This window comes from Coregonus clupeaformis, chromosome 1 (genome assembly GCF_020615455.1).
Source record: "Coregonus clupeaformis isolate EN_2021a chromosome 1, ASM2061545v1, whole genome shotgun sequence".
NCBI lineage: Eukaryota > Metazoa > Chordata > Actinopteri > Salmoniformes > Salmonidae > Coregonus > Coregonus clupeaformis.
This window is the reverse complement of record NC_059192.1, coordinates 25,816,862-25,835,769: the sequence shown is the minus strand read 5'-3', so window position 1 is coordinate 25,835,769 and position 18,908 is coordinate 25,816,862. Positions and strand designations below refer to the sequence as shown.

Below are 18,908 nucleotides of genomic sequence, written 5' to 3'. Positions count from 1 at the left end.
CGCTTAGTGGGACTATCATGTGTTTTTCAACAGGACATTGACCCAAAACACACCTCCAGGCTGTGTAAGGGCTATTTTACCAAGGAGAGTGATGGAGTGCTGCATCAGATGAGGAAATGCAGCCAACAAGTGCTCAGCATATGTGGGACCTCCTTCAAGACTGTTGGAAAAAGCATTCCTCGTGAAGCTCGTTGAGTGAATGCCAAGAGTGTGCAAAGCTGTCATCAAGACAATGGGGTGGCTACTTTGAAGAATCTCAAATATAAAATATATTTTGATTTGTTTAACACTTTTTTGGTTACTACATGATTCCATATGTGTTATTTCATAGTTTTGATGTCGCTCTCAAAACAGGTGGGGCTCTGCCCTGAATGATGGGTTGCCACTGCAACTGTTGTCCAGGAGATTCAACCCATTGTCATGATCAGTGGTTTCAAGTTTGCATCTGCCAATTCTTTTGACAGGCTGATCATAGTGAAAAATAAAATACTTCTGCATTTCCCGCTGTGTAAACACATTGCAAATAGGCTCTTGATAACTCCTGATAAAGTTGGGTTGCTGATATTCAGAGCTTAAATCGCCAAATTGATTAGTCATAGGAATCAGGACTAAAAAAGCCAATGCAATGGCCTCTTTTACAAACAGTGGGCCTACCACAACGATGGGCATTCCTAAAATTCAATCTCAGGCAACACTGTAGGCTACACCCCAGTAAGCACGGACCGACGCCGACGCCTTTTGGACATATTTTTTTGGTGCAGTTCCGGAACGGCCTTGATCCACATCCACGGACATTGGTTTTTGGTCTGGTCCGGACCAAATCTTAACCAATCATAGTTGTCTATGTTTGTTCAGATTTTCTCCAGTCTGGATCGGCCTTCATTTGGCCTATACATACAGTGGGGAAAAAAAGTATTTAGTCAGCCACCAATTGTGCAAGTTCTCCCACTTAAAAAGATGAGAGAGGCCTGTCATTTTCATCATAGGTACACGTCAACTATGACAGACAAATTGAGAAATAAAAATCCAGAAAATCACATTGTAGGATTTTTAATGAATTTATTTGCAAATGATGGTGGAAAATAAGTATTTGGTCACCTACAAACAAGCAAGATTTCTGGCTCTCACAGACCTGTAACTTCTTCTTTAAGAGGCTCCTCTGTCCTCCACTCGTTACCTGTATTAATGGCCAGGGACTCAAATCCTGCATTGCCAGACGTGTCCCCCTGCTTAAGCCAGTACATGTCCAGGCCCGTCTGAAGTTTGCTAGAGTGCATTTGGATGATCCAGAAGAGGATTGGGAGAATGTCATATGGTCAGATGAAACCAAAATATAACTTTTTGGTAAAAACTCAACTCATCGTGTTTGGAGGACAAAGAATGCTGAGTTGCATCCAAAGAACACCATACCTACTGTGAAGCATGGGGGTGGAAACTTCATGCTTTGGGGCTGTTTTTCTGCAAAGGGACCAGGGCGACTGATCCGTGTAAAGGAAAGAATGAATGGGGCCATGTATCGTGAGATTTTGAGTGAAAACCTCCTTCCATCAGCAAGGGCATTGAAGATGAAACGTGGCTGGGTCTTTTAGCATGACAATGATCCCAAACACACCGCCCGGGCAACGAAGGAGTGGCTTCGTAAGAAGCATTTCAAGGTCCTGGAGTGGCCTAGCCAGTCTCCAGATCTCAACCCCATAGAAAATCTTTGGAGGGAGTTGAAAGTCTGTGTTGCCCAGCGACAGCCCCAAAACATCACTGCTCTAGAGGAGATCTGCATGGAGGAATGGGCCAAAATACCAGCAACAGTGTGTGAAAACCTTGTGAAGACTTACAGAAAATGTTTGACCTGTGTCATTGCCAACAAGGGGTATATAACAAAGTATTGAGAAACTTTTGTTATTGACCAAATACTTATTTTCCACCATAATTTGCAAATAAATTCATAAAAAATCCTACAATGTGATTTTCTGGATTTTTTTTCTCTTTTTGTCTGTCATCGTTGACATGTACCTATGATGAAAATTACAGGCCTCTCTCATCTTTTTAAGTGAGAGAACTTGCACAATTGGTGGCTGACTAAATACTTTTTTCCCCACTGTAGAAGTCAACTTTTCAACTTTTATTCAGAACCAAAAATGTGCCTGATTTCAACATCCGGAAAATACATATTTTCAACGTCTATAAAATACATATTTTCAATATCTGGAAAATAAATATTTTAAACTTTCATTCAGAACCAAAAATTTACCTGATTTCAACGTCCGGAAAATACGTACGTCCTCACCCTCCTTGCCTCTCCACAATGTTGCAGATGTGCAAAGAGTGTGGTTTCTCCACAGACTCTACCCCAGCATTAATAAAGCATGTGAAGAAACACAGACATTTTGCCAATTATATATTTGTCTGTGGGGTGTCTGAGTGCCTCTGCACTTTAAAAAACTTAGCCTCTTTAAAACCCATGTGTGTCGATACCACAAGATGGCAAAAACAACACAAAATAGAGAAAGAATGGAGGATGTGAATCTGACATGTGAACTTGATGGGTGTACTTTCATATCACCCAAATTTCAATGTTTTGTGAGCACTTAAAAGACATATCAGTTATGTGAAAAAAAATTAAATGTCCATTACAATGTCATCTTTCACATCACATTCATGCAGAAAACGTAAATACTCGGTAGAGCACCCTGACTGTGGGGATAGGGGTAGGCCCACAGGTAGCGGTAATCTGCAACACACTGAGTTGTGAGAGTGCCGGTGTAGAGATAGAGAAGACACATTTGATGCCGTTGACAATGAGGAATATTTGAATAATAATTGATATCTTAGAATGCAAGCTAAAATGCTGTTACCAGCCACCACCATTCAAACAATAATACAGGAGTTCCAATAAATAATGATGGTATGGCACGCGCTATCAAAAGTTCATGAACAACTGACAAAACTGAACACTTCGGACATGATATCAGACTAATCATGAATGACTTATCAAAAGAGAATCTACTGAAACAGAATAACGGGGATCTTTTTTTTTTTTTTTTACAAAACTCACTTCAATTACAGTGGTAATTGGGACAGTGACACATTTGTTGTTGTTTTGGCTTTGTATTCCATCACTGTGGATTTGAAATGATACAATGACTATCAGGTTAAAGTGCAGACTGTCATCATTAATGTGAGGGTATTTCCATCCATATCGTGTGAACTGTTTAGAAATTACAGGACTTTTTGTACATGGTCCCCCCATTTTAGGGGACCAAAAGTATTGGGACAAATTCCCTTATGTGTATTAAAGTAGTCAAAAGTTTAGTATTTGGTCCCATATTCCTAGCACCCAATGATTACATCAAGCTTGTGACTCTACATACTTGTTGGATGCATTTGCTGTTTGTTTTGGATGTGTTTTAGATCATTTTGTGCACAATAGAAATGAATGGTAAATAATGTATAGTGTCATTTTGGAGTCACTTCTATTGTAAATAAGAATAGAATATGTTTCTAAACACTTCTACATTAATGTGGATGCTACGATGATTACAGATCGTCCTGAATTAATCGTGAATAATGATGAGTGAGAAAGTTACAGATGCACAAATATCATAATAAGTCAGAGTAGCAAATACTGCGTGCACTATGTGTTAATAGGCAGAACTTTGAACCTGATAGTCTGGGACTTAATACTATGGAACTCTGTGCCCGGACCAGAGGGGTACAAATAGCCTGTGAAGTTGCTGTTTGTGCTACCTCATATTTTATGACTTGTTACTACTTCCCTTTTATTCTAGATAATAGTGCTCAGGAAAGCCAGCAGCCAACTCCCTGTGTGTAATCCCCTGCTGTCTCAGACAGCCCCAGGCAAAATCTACTCCCCAAGGCCTGCTTTCTGGTTGGTGGGCAGTTGTAATGTCCTGTGGGACAGGATGACCACAGCTTTCACAGCCGCAATAAGACCGGAGAAGCAATATAGACTACACATGATTAGAGTTTTTGTAGATGGTATCCAAAAGGTTTGCTTGAACCCTACATGCAACCAATGTGCAGTAATTGCCAAGGCAATCGTGCAAACGCACCCTGACAGCTTTCTGGATACCAAAGTTAGTTTATGCAACAAAAAAAACAAGTAGAGAACATAAACAGAACTAATACAGTTGCCCGTCTCCAAAGAAAAACGTGCACTAACACTAAAGATAGCTAGCCCAAACCTTCAAATTGTGCCTAAACAGACAGCTATGGCTGCAATAACTGGCAGCCTGAAGATCTGCCAGATGAAGAGACGTCTGACATCATGGAAGAGGATGGAGATCGTCAATATTTTTTAAAAAGAGGGGTCCCAGAGGTGCGGACCAAAGAGTGGAGGAGCTCATGCAGATCACGTATGCACAGCAGAGTGAACTGCAATGGCGCAGTGGTCTGAACAGCTCGTATGCACAGCAGCACAACGCAATAAATGGAAGCTTAGAAGAACTCAAAAGCAATGGCCTTTTCTGTTCACTGAGAAGACCCACACAGGGATAGAGCTTGATTCACAAATGAGAGAAAGATCCTTGATCTCTTCCAGAGCGAAAGGTTTCGATGGAGCAAGGGGGTGAAGATGGCACTTGACAGAAGTGTAAAGGAATGCAGAGACAGGGCATGCCTACTGGGCACAGATGCCAGTTCAACGTTTACATTTGGTTGAGTTTTCAACTAATGTGAATTTCAACTAACGTGAAATCAACAAACAATGTCACCATATCATTGGATTTAGGTTAAACGTTTGGTGAAAAAAATAGGAAATGCACTTATGTTGATGACTTTTTGCAAATCCAACTCAGTTTTTCACGTTGATTCAACGTCATCACATAGATTTGTTGGATTGAAATGACGTGGAAACAACGTTGACTCAAACAGTTTTTGCCCAGTGGGTAGATACTATCTTGGCAATGATGGCATACTCCCAAGAGAATGAAAAACAACTATTTATTATTTTTGACATAAGTAGTTTTCTTTATTTATGTAGTGATAACATTGAGATACAGAAATATTAAATATTTTCAGTCTTGTTGATATGAAATTTGTATGATCACAGAAAGGTACATTTAACTAGCTACTGTTTAATTTTTGTGTTTTGAAGGTCACCAGCAGAGGCAGAAGCAGTACACAAGTACACAAAGGATAATCATGCTGGGTAAGTTTGTCATTTTATTCATTTATATTATATACATTTATTAAGCTTGACATACCAAGTTGCTATTAGAGTGGTGATATTAACATGCATAATTAAAAGATAACTGTAGAATGACAGTAAATGCATGTTTTTCAGGCGATTCCATTTTGACTGCCAAAAAATGGATGTTGAAGGGACAATTGCCATTACCACAACAGCCCCCCCCTTCAGACTGTACTGCAGCCCTGTCATCAATCTTTGCGACCTACTTTGTGTTCATCACCTTGGAATTCATACAACAGTAAGTGTTATGCATTATGGATATTTACAGATTTGTACTACGGCGGGCAAGTGATGCGTTCCTACTTCATACTTTCGTGTTCATGTCCCTGGTCTTTTGAATGGGCTTGACATTACATCATCAAATTCATGAAAAAACGATCATATAAGATATTTAAAAAATTATATTTGTGTTTGTGGGTAAACATATTTCTGCCAGATGCCCTTCATTAATTTGTTTGCGCTAAAAATCATTGTGCTACATTTTTGCCCGTTGAAGAACATTCAAAAAGCCTACAAAGGTTACAAGGCTACATGCCTCTCATTTGCATAGCATATAATATGTAAGATGTTCCTTTACATAGCTCAGCTGGTAGAGCACGGCGCTTGTAACGCCATGGTAGTGGGTTTGATCCCCGGGACCACCCATACACAAAAATGTATGCACGCATGACTGTAAGTAGCTTTGGATAAAAGCGTCTGCTAAATGGCATATTATTATTATTATTATTACATGACCAGCTCACCAGCGACACATAGGAAAAAATAAAATAAAGCAAAACCTGATGTAATTGTCTTCTTTGCAGATTCCTTGTCAGGATCAACCTGACCACATCAAATGCACTGCTAAATTACAAGTGAGAGGCAGAAACGGCAAGCTAGTGCAGTGGAAGAGTTCTGCCATCAACCCCCATGTGCTCCGATTGATGCGAAAGCTTGTGGGATTTGTCTGGACAAATTAATAAATGCAGGTAAGGCTTCGTCTCTTTTTCTCTCTTCCCCTTCCTTTCTCTCTCCCTCTCCCACTGCCTTCCTCTCTCTGTGCACCCCCCCCATCTCCCTCTCTCTCCTATGCCCCCCTCTCGCTCCCCTATCTTTCTTTCTTCCACTCTGTCTCTATTTTTACCCTCTCTCGCTCTTTCTCTCTAATTTGATTGATGGCTAATTGTATCCTATACTTTTATTTTCAGGTTTCAGTGACCAGACCTACTTTTTTCCAGTGGTGTAAAGTACTTAAGTAAAAATACTTTAATGTACTACTTAAGTCGTTTTTTGGTTATCTGTACTTTACATTACTATTTATATTTTTGACTACTTTTACTTTTACTTCACTACATTCCTAATGAAAATAATTTACTTTTAACTCCATTTTCCCTGACACCCAAAAGTAATCGTTACATTTTGAATACTTAGCAGGACAAGAAAAGGGTCCTATCGTATATGAAGATTATGTCTTTGTTAAATGTTTTTCATGAAGAAATGGAATGTTGTTTATGTTAGTATCAAGAGGGAATGTTTTAGTGTAACGCCACATACAACAGACAGGAAGTGTGTTGTAGACAGGGGAGACTGGTGATTGGCCAGAAGAGGGAGCCCATCTTTTTGCATTGTTTATAAATAGGGGTTAAACGATGAAAGGGCAGAGCAGTCATTAGAATTGGAGGGCACTGCTCTCCAGACCTCGCGAGTCTGTAAACTTATGCTGTAAGCTTGTGATAATGAATAAAGACTTCTAATCAAGGTACAGCTTAAGTGGACTCCTTTGTTCATCAGCAATAATTGCCACCATTCATCCGATACGACAAATGGCGCCCAACGTGGGGCTGGTCTGCAATCCTCCTTTGCTCATTCGTAGCCGCCAAGCTAACTTCGGTCTGAAGTGCCAGAAAAGGGTGAGTTTTCCTCACAGCTTTGGAGATTGTTAGTTTTGGATGCTATGTGATTGTACACTGGAGGAATGTACCATTACGACCGTGCCTCGGGTGGCGTTTTTGCTGATGACTGGGGGGTCTGGCTAATCATTATACATTTTTAAAAACAGCGCAAAAGTGGGTAGAGTTTATGGATTGTTTATAGAGATGTGTTGCTTGAATAGTAAGTCAAGAACAATCGGGGCCAAGATATGTATACAAGTTAGGACGTTGCAGGATTTGATAAGCCCTCGTGACAAACGGGGCGACCGCATGGTGGGCCATAAAATCCTGGGAACGCGTTATGGGTTTCAGGTCAGTCTTGGACTGGGGTTTGGTTGAAAATGTATTGGGGGTTGCTTGCCCATCTTCTGTCCGATGGGATATCTGCGTGGGGGGGACCGCTCATATAAATAGCCATACTCACGGCAGAATAAATTTAGGAACATAGAAAAATTAATTAAAGACGCAATGTCGGGTACATTGTTTTTATGCTACATGGTGCATACAGGCTAAGGCTAAATGCTAATGCTAAATGCTAATATGCTGCATGCTAACATGTGACCGTAGAGGTCCACTGCGATGGTAATAAAGCCTCTTAAATGATGTTTGTATGTGGAATTTCGGTTCTATGTTTTGTGAGCGCTGTTAAATGTTGTTTGACTATGAGGGGGAAACGGGAGTTACAGCTGGACTGTTAACCGTCTATTTGGGGATTGGGGAGAGGTCTAAAATCTCCCTTCCACGGTGAAAAAGTATTTTTGAATGGATTTGCGCATGCGTTTAATTTTGCGACACTACACTACAGAAAGGGGGAGTTTATGGCACGAGATTAGGACACGTTTTGGTTTACGGTACTAAACTACAACACGTTTTTGCTAATGGGTCATATTTCTGTTGGGGGCTGCAGGGGGAGACAGAGAAATAGACAGACAGAGGAGAAATTTTAACACGAATCTTCTAGTTGTTACATCGGCGGATGGTTAAAGATGAAACTTGTTTTGTGACCTATTGAATTTATAAATTAGATGTATGGTAACGGATTATAATAAATTGAATTAAATAATTAAAAGACGATTAAAATTAAATAAAATGTTTTTGAGCGATCGATAATTATTCCTGAGTTAATTCTTAGAGCGAATGTAGAACGAACGAATATTGAATGGTTGGAAATACTCAGTGATTGCATTAACTACTAAAATGTTATTCTGTGTTTCTGTTCTTCTGTCATATGAGAGGAACGATAAGCGAGGGGAGAGAGGAGATACAGGAAGTGATGACGTGACATCACGTGACGCGGCAGAGGACCGGATCAGATATCAGGCTAGTTCACAAAATCATCCCTTACAAAATATGTGATGTTATGACAATTTTACATAGGCTTGGCAAATGATTCATTAAAAATTGCATTTTGGAGGCTCTGTGCATCACTGGGGTTTGATTGGAGTTGTGTTGGGAATCAAGGACTGACATTATTCTGTAAATTTAAGATAATTAGGGGTTATAGAGCAAGGGGTTACAGGCTTTGTTTTTGGGATTGCTTTGAAGTTGACTAACTTACATTTACTTGCATTTGATGGGTTGTGGTAAGATAGCCAACACTAATTGATAAATTGGTGACATAGGATATAGGAATAAAAATTGGTTTTAATTATTCATGATTTTTAATTGATTTATTAAAAAAAATAAAAAATAAAAAGTTTTTGGGAGTTGTTAGGTTTATATTAATAATTAGAGGGGGGAAGCCATAGGCTATACAGTCTAAAATAAAATAATTCACGATAAAGGAATATAAAAGAGTAGTTACAATGGGGAGAAAGGACAGCAAGGCTATATGAAGGTGATTACACCGATTGATATAGTACAAAATAGTGACCCTTTAACTAAAGTATTGCGAGGTTATCCGGCAAGTGAAACAAAAGTTGCCCTTCATTCTCAAACAAAAACTGATAAAAGATTCCAGCGATAAGATAAACAAAGCTATAGAGATAAGGCTAAGGGAAGGAGAGCTTAGGGATGTTTATCCTCAGCTTCCAGTGATCATCCAGGAGGGTGATTGTTGCATCAGAGATGAAGATGAATAATAGATAGAGGACAAGCAGAAACGACGATAAAGATGAATCCAGAACTCCAGAAGGAAGAAAATGAGATGTCTGGAAGAGAAGAGTGAGGTTAAAGAAGATGAGGATGATGAAGATGAGTGATTGAGAAGAGGTCATGGGTGGATATGACTCTGTGATCAGAAGGAAGTTGGCAAGAGAGGAAAGAAGAAGGATACTAGAGATTTGATCTCTGATGGAAGTTGAAGGAAGAAGGATACACGAGATTTGATCTCTGATGAAAGCAAAGATGAAGAAAGCAATGAAGATTTGGAGATTAAAGGTGCTTTATGTTCAAGAGGATTTTATCCTACAAGGACTGGCACAGAAGAAATAGAAGGAGATATAGACCGATGCTTATCATGCCTGGATAAAGCAAATAGTTTAGAAGAAGTAACACAGCTGAAGATACAGAAGAGGAGAAACTGCTGAGAGGATCCCAAGAATTGGAGAAGAAGAAGGAGAAGAGAAGCTTTGGTTATGAAGAATCAGAGTGAACCAAATCAACAATCACTGTTACAGCTTCAACTGAACAATATCAAATGCAATTGTACCAGCCAAGGGGGGTACCAGGTGTTCCATATCCACAGCCAGTTTCTGGACAGACACAGAATTGGAGAGGAAGAGGACGAGAAGGCTTAGAAGGAGGAGGAAGATTTCAGCTACACTTCCAGCAACTTTCAGAAGACTGTTATAATTGTGGACAGATTGGGTACTTTACCTGTGAGTGCAACAAGTCAGGAGGAAAAACAGAGAACATTTTTAAGGAAGATACAGGGGCAATTCAAGATCACCTGTTCTTCAGGTGAACCCTAAAGATTCTAGAGTGCCTAGAAGATCCGGAAGGGGGGTGTCAGCTGATAGCATCGATTAGAGAAGAAGAGAAAATAGCTAACAATTGAAGTAAAACCAGAGGACTATGAGAAGTGATAGTGAATAGTGTAAAAACTTATCTGTGTTGAGCCTAAAGAGGTTAAACATCTCACTATGTAAAATTAACTAATTAGGATAGGGATTGGAGGTAGTAAAACAGTTAATTACTCTTAGGGAACCAATGGAGCTCTGCTATAAAAATCAAAGAGAAATTAAAATAGACATACTAATATTAGAGCATATACCTATTGCAGTGTTGGGAAGAGATGCATTGTTTAAATTGAATTGTACAATAAGATGTACACTAAACGGCTGTCTGGTAGAGGATTTTAAAAAGTAGGGTTTTTGGGAATCGTATTTGCTTAAAAAGATAATATCATAGGAAGGATGATAATCTATTAGACTGCCTATTAGACAATCTGTCTGAAAAATAAAGTTAAAAGGGGTGACTGTTATTCTGGGTTACATTCTTACACCAAGGGATTTCAGGCTAGGCTAAAAGGTGTTTAGTCGTTTGCCAAGTCTGTGTAAAGAAGTCAGAAACAGGTGGGGACTTTCCCAATCACATATTCTGAAAATTGGTGGTAAAGGGATTTTGTGAATAAATCAGTGGAAAAGGTTTTTAAAAGGTTAAGAGGAAAAGATTAGATTAAAATAAGTTAGGAGAACTAGGTTGAAGGAACTCTAAGACAGTAAGCTAAGTTTCAAAGTTAGTAGTAAGAGAGAGAGAACAGTAGTGAAGGACATTTTAAAGTTTAGTGGGAAGATATGGTAGGAGTTTAGATCTGTTAGGAGCAGATGCGTTGAGAAAGTATGTGTTGCTGAATGATAAGAGAAGATTGAGGGTGATTGAGTATCTATAGTTACAGTTCCCAGCAGGGAGATCAAGGTAATTATAGGTGTATTTTTTATAATCAAAAGTTTGAAAGTCGGGGATTAGAGATAGGACTGAGAGTTGGGAAAAAGTGACACTAGTGGTGATAGATGGAAGTACAAGCAAAGACAACTTTTCTTTGGGGAAAAACTAGAAGTAACTAAGGACATTTACACTTCAGTCTATTATAACAACAGTGAGAAGCAATTTAACTCTTTCAACATTGATAGTTATTAAAGCCATAAATATATCGCATTTGATTATAAGGGAACCAATAGAGCACCAATTTTAGGGGAAAAAATACTTATTAGGGTTAGGATGGGGACGTTTCTCCCCCATGGAGAGATAATTATGGAGAAGAAGTATACTTATCTAGTGCAAGCATTCGAATTTGTTCCGGTTAAGAATGATTGGTTAAAAGGCTATGTAATTCATAAAGTAACGCTTATGATGGAAGATTTGAAATCTGTTGAAGTTCCACAGTCACCAAAGGAGTTCAGGAAGAATATGTTACAGTAGTCACTCCAACAGTGAATAATACACATAGGATATCGGTAGCTTTGCCACTAGAAATAATTAAGGTTAATACATCAACTACTTTAATGGTAACTTTGGAAGGGATTAATGATACGATGGCAATAGCAAATGTAGTAAGTATGACACCAACAACAACTTTTCTGAAATTAAAGGGGGTAGCAAGACGAATAGGGTTAAAATAGGAGAGCAGATAGTAGTAGAGAACAATATAGATTCATCTGAAATAGTGATACTATCATGGAGGTACAGGATGAGGTCTTTGATTTTAATGACAGACAAGGAGAGGTATCTGATCAGTACCGCTCGTTAGGGGAGAGAGAAACTAAAGGGAGTGGTTTGATTCTTCTGTTGTGAAAGTTAAAGATAAATGGGCAGGTAGGAATCTTTGGTTCCAGCGGTTAACTCATTTTGTAAGATCAGTGAGGAATCTTGAGGGTCCATGTCTGTTGAGAATTCCAGCACCAAACATGTTAGAGACGGTCGTTCGACCTCTATCAAGTATGTGTCAATCTTATGCGTTGTCATGACTGTTGTATCAGCAGCAACAGTCAGTAACAGATAAAATAATGTCGTTGTCAAAACATTTGTTTAAGCCTAGGTTTAGGTGTTATTGGGTTAAGTGAATTAACTTGTGTGAATTTGTTGGATGGTAAAGAAAATCAGGTAACAGCGTAACTGAAGCATTTGAGGTGTAACCATTGAGGGCTAAAAGTTGTTTTTGTTCTAATAAAACATATGAGGTAAGGGGTATGTTTATGGGAATATCAGATTGTGATGTTATATGATAACTTTGGGTATGCATGACCTTAAGGGTAGTAATGAGAAATATGTAACTTTTTATGTACCAGGTAGTAAGAACAGCAGGACTTTGATGGTTAGAGGATTAGCTTTTGCCTGACAATGTGACTATGGGGAATTTTAGAGATATTTAGAGGGTTTGTGGTGCTAAAGCATATATATTCTTACCCTATGGATAGACAGGATGTTGTTACATGTCAACGTTGAAGCTTCCATATGAGGTTTCTACCATTATAAGAGGGGTAGCACCGGACACAGAAATCTGAAGCTATATTTGAAATTGGATGAAAAAAGACATGGCTACATGTCATAGTCTTCAAGCCTATCATTGAAGGATAAATCTAAGGGAGAAGGGGGGACTTTTTCCATGGTATGGTGTAACATTTGGGAAGATCATATTGATAATATTAGGTATACTTTGAGTCCAGATAGTTCCGATAATATCACGAGTGTTATATATGCATTGAAGAATATAAGGGATGCGTTTGGGAGATCTGAGAAGACTTGGTTGCAAGATCAGGTAGGCCAGTAGGGGCAGTGATGGGTTACATTTAATGGCAGCTTTGATAGCACTGTGTGATGTTTGTAATTTGTTACTGACCTTTGAGAAGGCTATGATATTGAGATAGGTTGGAGAGTGATGCCTGGAGACAACACTCAGATGCCGGTGTTGACTGTTCCTGATCTGGATAAAGATGGACAAGTGGAACTGAATGGATAAATATAATTTTTGATTATTTGATCCATTTTTCAATTTTTTCAATATTGGTGTGATTTTTAGTATGATTTTATGAATCAAGGGGGGAATGGGTTTATGTGATTCATACATCATTTATATATCATTTTTATATTCTTAGTTGATATTGATGTTTAATTTGAAAGTGTTTGTTTTGCAAAAGATACTGTTTGGTCGTTTCTTTTTCTTCCAGAAGCATTTGGGGGAACATGGGAAGGGACAATATGACTGGAGGAGATGAAACAAGGAGGGTGTGGCCGATTCCATCATCAACAGTCCATTGGAAGAGGAGACTACAGGGAGATGAAGTGTAGTGGACTACATTCCAGTGTCTGCAATGAAATATAGACATGTGTAATACAGTGGGGAAAAAAAGTATTTAGTCAGCCACCAATTGTGCAAGTTCTCACACTTAAAAAGATGAGAGAGGCCTGTAATTTTCATCATAGGTACACGTCAACTATGCCAGACAAATTGAGGAAAAAAAATCCAGAAAATCACATTGTAGGATTTTTAATGAATTTATTTGCAAATTATGGTGGAAAATAAGTATTTGGTCACCTACAAACAAGCAAGATTTCTGGCTCTCACAGACCTGTAACTTCTTCTTTAAGAGGCTCCTCTGTCCTCCACTTGTTAACTGTATTAATGGCACCTGTTTGAACTTGTTATCAGTATAAAAGACACCTGTCCACAACCTCAAACAGTCACACTCCAAACTCCACTATGGCCAAGACCAAAGAGCTGTCAAAGGACACCAGGAACAAAATTGTAGACCTGCACCAGGCTGGGAAGACTGAATCTGCAATAGGTAAGCAGCTTGGTTTGAAGAAATCAACTGTGGGAGCAATTATTAGGAAATGGAAGACATACAAGACCACTGTTAATCTCCCTCGATCTGGGGCTCCACGCAAGATCTCACCCCGTGGGGTCAAAATGATCACAAGAACGGTGAGCAAAAATCCCAGAACCACACGGGGGGACCTAGTGAATGACCTGCAGAGAGCTGGGACCAAAGTAACAAAGCCTACCATCAGTAACACACTACGCCGCCAGGGACTCAAATCCTGCAGTGCCAGACGTGTCCCCCTGCTTAAGCCAGTACATGTCCAGGCCCGTCTGAAGTTTGCTAGAGTGCATTTGGATGATCCAGAAGAGGATTGGGAGAATGTCATATGGTCAGATGAAACCAAAATAGAACTTTTTGGTAAAAACTCAACACGTCGTGTTTGGAGGACAAAGAATGCTGAGTTGCATCCAAAGAACACCATACCTACTGTGAAGCATGGGGCTGGAAACATCATGCTTTGGGGCTGTTTTTCTGCAAAGGGACCAGGACGACTGATCCGTGTAAAGGAAAGAATGAATGGGGCCATGTATCGTGAGATTTTGAGTGAAAACCTCCTTCCATCAGCAAGGGCATTGAAGATGAAACGTGGCTGGGTCTATCAGCATGACAATGATCCCAAACACACCGCCCGGGCAACGAAGGAGTGGCTTCGTAAGAAGCATTTCAAGGTCCTGGAGTGGCCTAACCAGTCTCCAGATCTCAACCCCATAGAAAATCTTTGGAGGGGAGTTGAAAGTCCGTGTTGCCCAGCGACAGCCCCAAAACATCACTGCTCTAGAGGAGATCTGCATGGAGGAATGGGCCAAAATACCAGCAACAGTGTGTGAAAACCTTGTGAAGACTTACAGAAAACGTTTGACCTGTGTCATTGCCAACAAAGGGTATATAACAAAGTATTGAGAAACTTTTGTTATTGACCAAATACTTATTTTCCACCATAATTTGCAAATAAATTCATTAAAAATCCTACAATGTGATTTTCTGGATTTTGTTTTCTCATTTTGTCTGTCATAGTTGACGTGTACCTATGATGAAAATTACAGGCCTCTCTCATCTTTTTAAGTGGGAGAACGTGCACAATTGGTGGCTGACTAAATACTTTTTTTCCCCACTGTACATAATTGTGTCATATTCTTAGGGATTAATTTTTGTAGAAGGATATTTGATGTTATTGAATACATGTGAGGATCTTAGATGTTTTTGTTTATTTCGTGAATGTTTAGGGACAGGGAATTTAGGCAGGGAGAGGTTCACTGTAGGGTCCAATGGGTTGACCAGCCTTACAATGGATATTTATTGGATAGGATTTTGTTTGCAGGGGCTTACATGTGTATTTAATTGCATCATAGTTTCAAATGCATTTACATGGTTTATGAGGTTATCTGGAGTACCGAGGTGGTTGCCTGGGGCAGAGGGACCGTGAGAGAATTTTACTGTCTTGATTGATGGATGGAAGGTTGCCGGACAGTTTTTCGCTCTTACACTCCATAGAGATTTGTTCATATTTCATAGTAATGTATTCACACTTCATAAACAGTTATTTCATAGAAAGGTATTTACACTCTAGAGAAGAATGTTTTTGGTTTGATGTTAAAGATACTCAATAAGATAAATTGTTACTAGTCATAATCCTATTCTGTTTGTTTTCGAGACTGTTCGTCTCGAAGGGGGGAATATCGTATATGAAGATTATGTCTTTGTTAAATGTTTTTCATGAAGAAATGGAATGTTGTTTATGTTAGTATCAAGAGGGAATGTTTTAGTGTAACGCCACATACAACAGACAGGAAGTGTGTTGTAGACAGGGGAGACTGGTGATTGGCCAGAAGAGGGAGCCCATCTTTTTGCATTGTTTATAAATAGGGGTTAAACGATGAAAGGGCAGAGCAGTCATTAGAATTGGAGGGCACTGCTCTCCAGACCTCGCGAGTCTGTAAACTTATGCTGTAAGCTTGTGATAATGAATAAAGACTTCTAATCAAGGTACAGCTTAAGTGGACTCCTTTGTTCATCAGCAATAATTGCCACCATTCATCCGATACGACAGTCCAATTCAGGTGCTTATCATGAGAACATCCCTGGTCATCCCTACTGCCTCTGATCTGGTGGACTCACTAAACACACATCCTTTGTTTGTAAATTATATCTACGTGTTGGAGTGTGCCCCTGGCTTTCCTTAAATAAATAAATAAAAAATAAAGTGCCGCAATCTGGTTTGCTTAATATAAGGAATTTGAAATTATTTGTACTTTTACTTTTACTTTTGATACTTATGTATATTTGAGCAATTACATTTACTTTTGATACTTAGGAATATTTAAAACAAAATACTTTTAGACTTTTACTCAAGTAGTATTTTTCTGGGTGACTTTCACTTTTACTTGAGTCATTTTCTATTAAGGTATCTTTACTTTTACTCAAGTATGACAATTGGGTCATTTTTCCACCTCTGCTTTTTTTTTTTAGGTGTTCCTAATATTTGGTATACTCAGTGTATTTTACCTGTGATAAGACCACACGGAGGGCTAGAGATGATTACAGACACAAATAGTTATTCACAGTGCTACTGGGATGGTATGCTTCAAGAAATACGTTTCTTCTAACATGTCCAAGCAGGGATGTATGATCAAGGTACTTTGATGTGCTCCCTAAACCAGTGATTGTCATGAATTTGGGTTGATAATGGGGCTATTTGCTATATTTTTCTCTCAAAATAGGGCTCAAAAATTGCAGAATTATTTTGTTCAATAGAGATTTATTTGCATACATATTTTTGTGTACAAATATCACAGGCTAAAATATGTCTTTCCCACGATTGCATTTTGAAATGTTGTGCATTTTTTCTCCCTCTCCTTCTCTCCCTCTCAGCGGGCTCAGTGAGAAACAGGCACAGGGCAGGGCAGACACTTTCATGCAGGAATCAGGATACTAATGCACTTCAGGCTATTGTTTGACAATACTAAATGACCGCACTCTGGAGCCCTGCTTGTTCTTTGTACAGAGAGTAATAAATGCATCTTTTGAAAAATGATTGGGATTCTTGTCTTCTGTGATTGACTCAAGGTATCTTTTCCTCAAAGTAATTGATCTGTTACTGTAAATAGACTACAGTCACAGCATTGGTAGCGTACAAAAGATGACAGTAACTGTGTTAGTACCGTACAAGTGATTACAGTAATTGTTTGTACCATACAATAGATTACAGTAACTGTGTTAGTACATACAATAGAGTACAGTAACTGTGTTAGTACCATACAATAGATTACAGTAAGAGTATTTGGTAGTAAAAAGACTACGGTATTGTTATTGGTACCGTAAATGAATAACAGTAACAGTATTGGATACTGTAAAATACTGTATGGTAACATACTGCATATTTTTTTACGGTAATGTACAGGTATCTGGCTGCCAATAAGTTACTGTAAAAACAACAGTTGAACAGTTTATGTGCAAGGAATGACGACAGGTGCCAGTTTTGCATTTCCTCTCTTCCTAAATCGGATGCAACTAAAGCAAACGCTCCTGTCGTGATTTACAATTCGTAATATCTTCAGTAACATAGATTATTTCTCTATCATTACAGTGTCCTCTCTAGCCACTTTGAACAACATATTGCATTGCCACTGCCTTCTAAAAGGCAAGAGAATGACTGCAGCAGCAGCGTTTAGTTTGTTGATGTATGAATATTTCAGAAAAGTGGGGAGAAAACGCATCAGACTTGGTGGGAAAATGCATTTACTATGGTGGTAAACATTATTTTAAATGAATTCCATGTTGTTGTTTTTTTCTCAAAAGTTTCCTAAATGTCAAGATGAATCCACGTCCCACACCATCGATTGTGTAGGTTCGTTAAAATGCCTCAACCCTAAATGAATGGGGGAAAAAAGCACTGAATAAGGTCTAAGCGATGTGGTGTTTATCTTTCCCATTCATTTAGGGTAACTGGATATACATAACACACACAATGACCTAGGATGTGGACTTATCTCAATATAAGACCACAATTGAGGTCTGAACATTAGACAAACTTTGATTTAAATGTCCCTTTAAACAGTGTTTTTTAAATATATTTTTTGCCAGCATAAAGATCTATCTTATTGTATATCTCCATGTAAAAGTATTCATTTATATATGGTCCACTACATATAAATTTTATAGAATTGTAAATTGTAAATCAATCTGAAATAAACTCTAACTATGCATTCAAATCAATCAAATACTAGATACTTTTTTTTTTATTACATTGAAATGAAATAAAATTAATTAAACTGAACTGAATTGATTTGTATTGTACCTCCGCCTCCTCGGGACAAGCCGGACCAAAGAGCGCCGACACGTTTTCTTTCCACACCTGCTGAATGAAGGCTCCTATGGAAACCTTGGCGTCGCACTCCGAGTCCATGTAAACAAAATCTAGGCTGTAGTTCCCCAGATATGACGGGTTGCTATTGACCTTTTCCACAGCCATCTGTATTGCGGAGCCTAACCGGCGGGCACTGAAGGGATAGGACAAGTTCAAGGGAGCCTGGAAGCCAATCAGTAGCCGGTAAGACTTGGTCCCATTCATGCCATTGCTGAGAACTGAGGTAGCAGCTAAGAGCAGCAGCAGCAGAGGAAAATACAGGGATCTATGGCTCAGGCTGCAGAGCGGTAGGGGTAACAGGGTGTGCATTCTCCCTGTCATCCTCCTAGTCCTTCTAGCACAGGCAGAGACAAGCAGAATATGCGCTCTCGTACGGTGAGAGGTTTAAATACACCTGACACTCCCCTGACGTTGCTCCTCTACCTTCACAGGGGGAATAATGATCGAACCCTCTCAGAGAACCTGTGAAGAGGGAGTGGTTAGCACTCAAGGTACAGCTGTTGACCTGTTGTTTATATCCTAACGGACAGCCACAAAATACAATCTTTATTTCACATAAATTAAGCATCTCAGTGTGCAAAATGCTTCTACCCATAATTGTTTTCTCCCCCATTTCCTTTCCTCCTGACCTTTCAATGAATGATGCAAAAATGATGTTGCAC

At 39.1% G+C, this 18,908-nt stretch overlaps 1 protein-coding gene across 1 annotated transcript in view; it reads right to left on the bottom strand.

Moving 5' to 3' along the window:
* gucy2g (guanylate cyclase 2g) overlaps positions 1-18,450 on the bottom strand; it is a 179,683-nt gene extending 161,233 nt beyond the window's left edge. The window contains exon 1 of the mRNA XM_045223798.1: positions 18,178-18,450. Within this exon, the coding sequence (XP_045079733.1) occupies positions 18,178-18,450 (273 nt within the window). The remainder of the gene's footprint in view (positions 1-18,177) is intronic.
* Between the last annotated feature and the right edge of the window lie 458 nt (positions 18,451-18,908).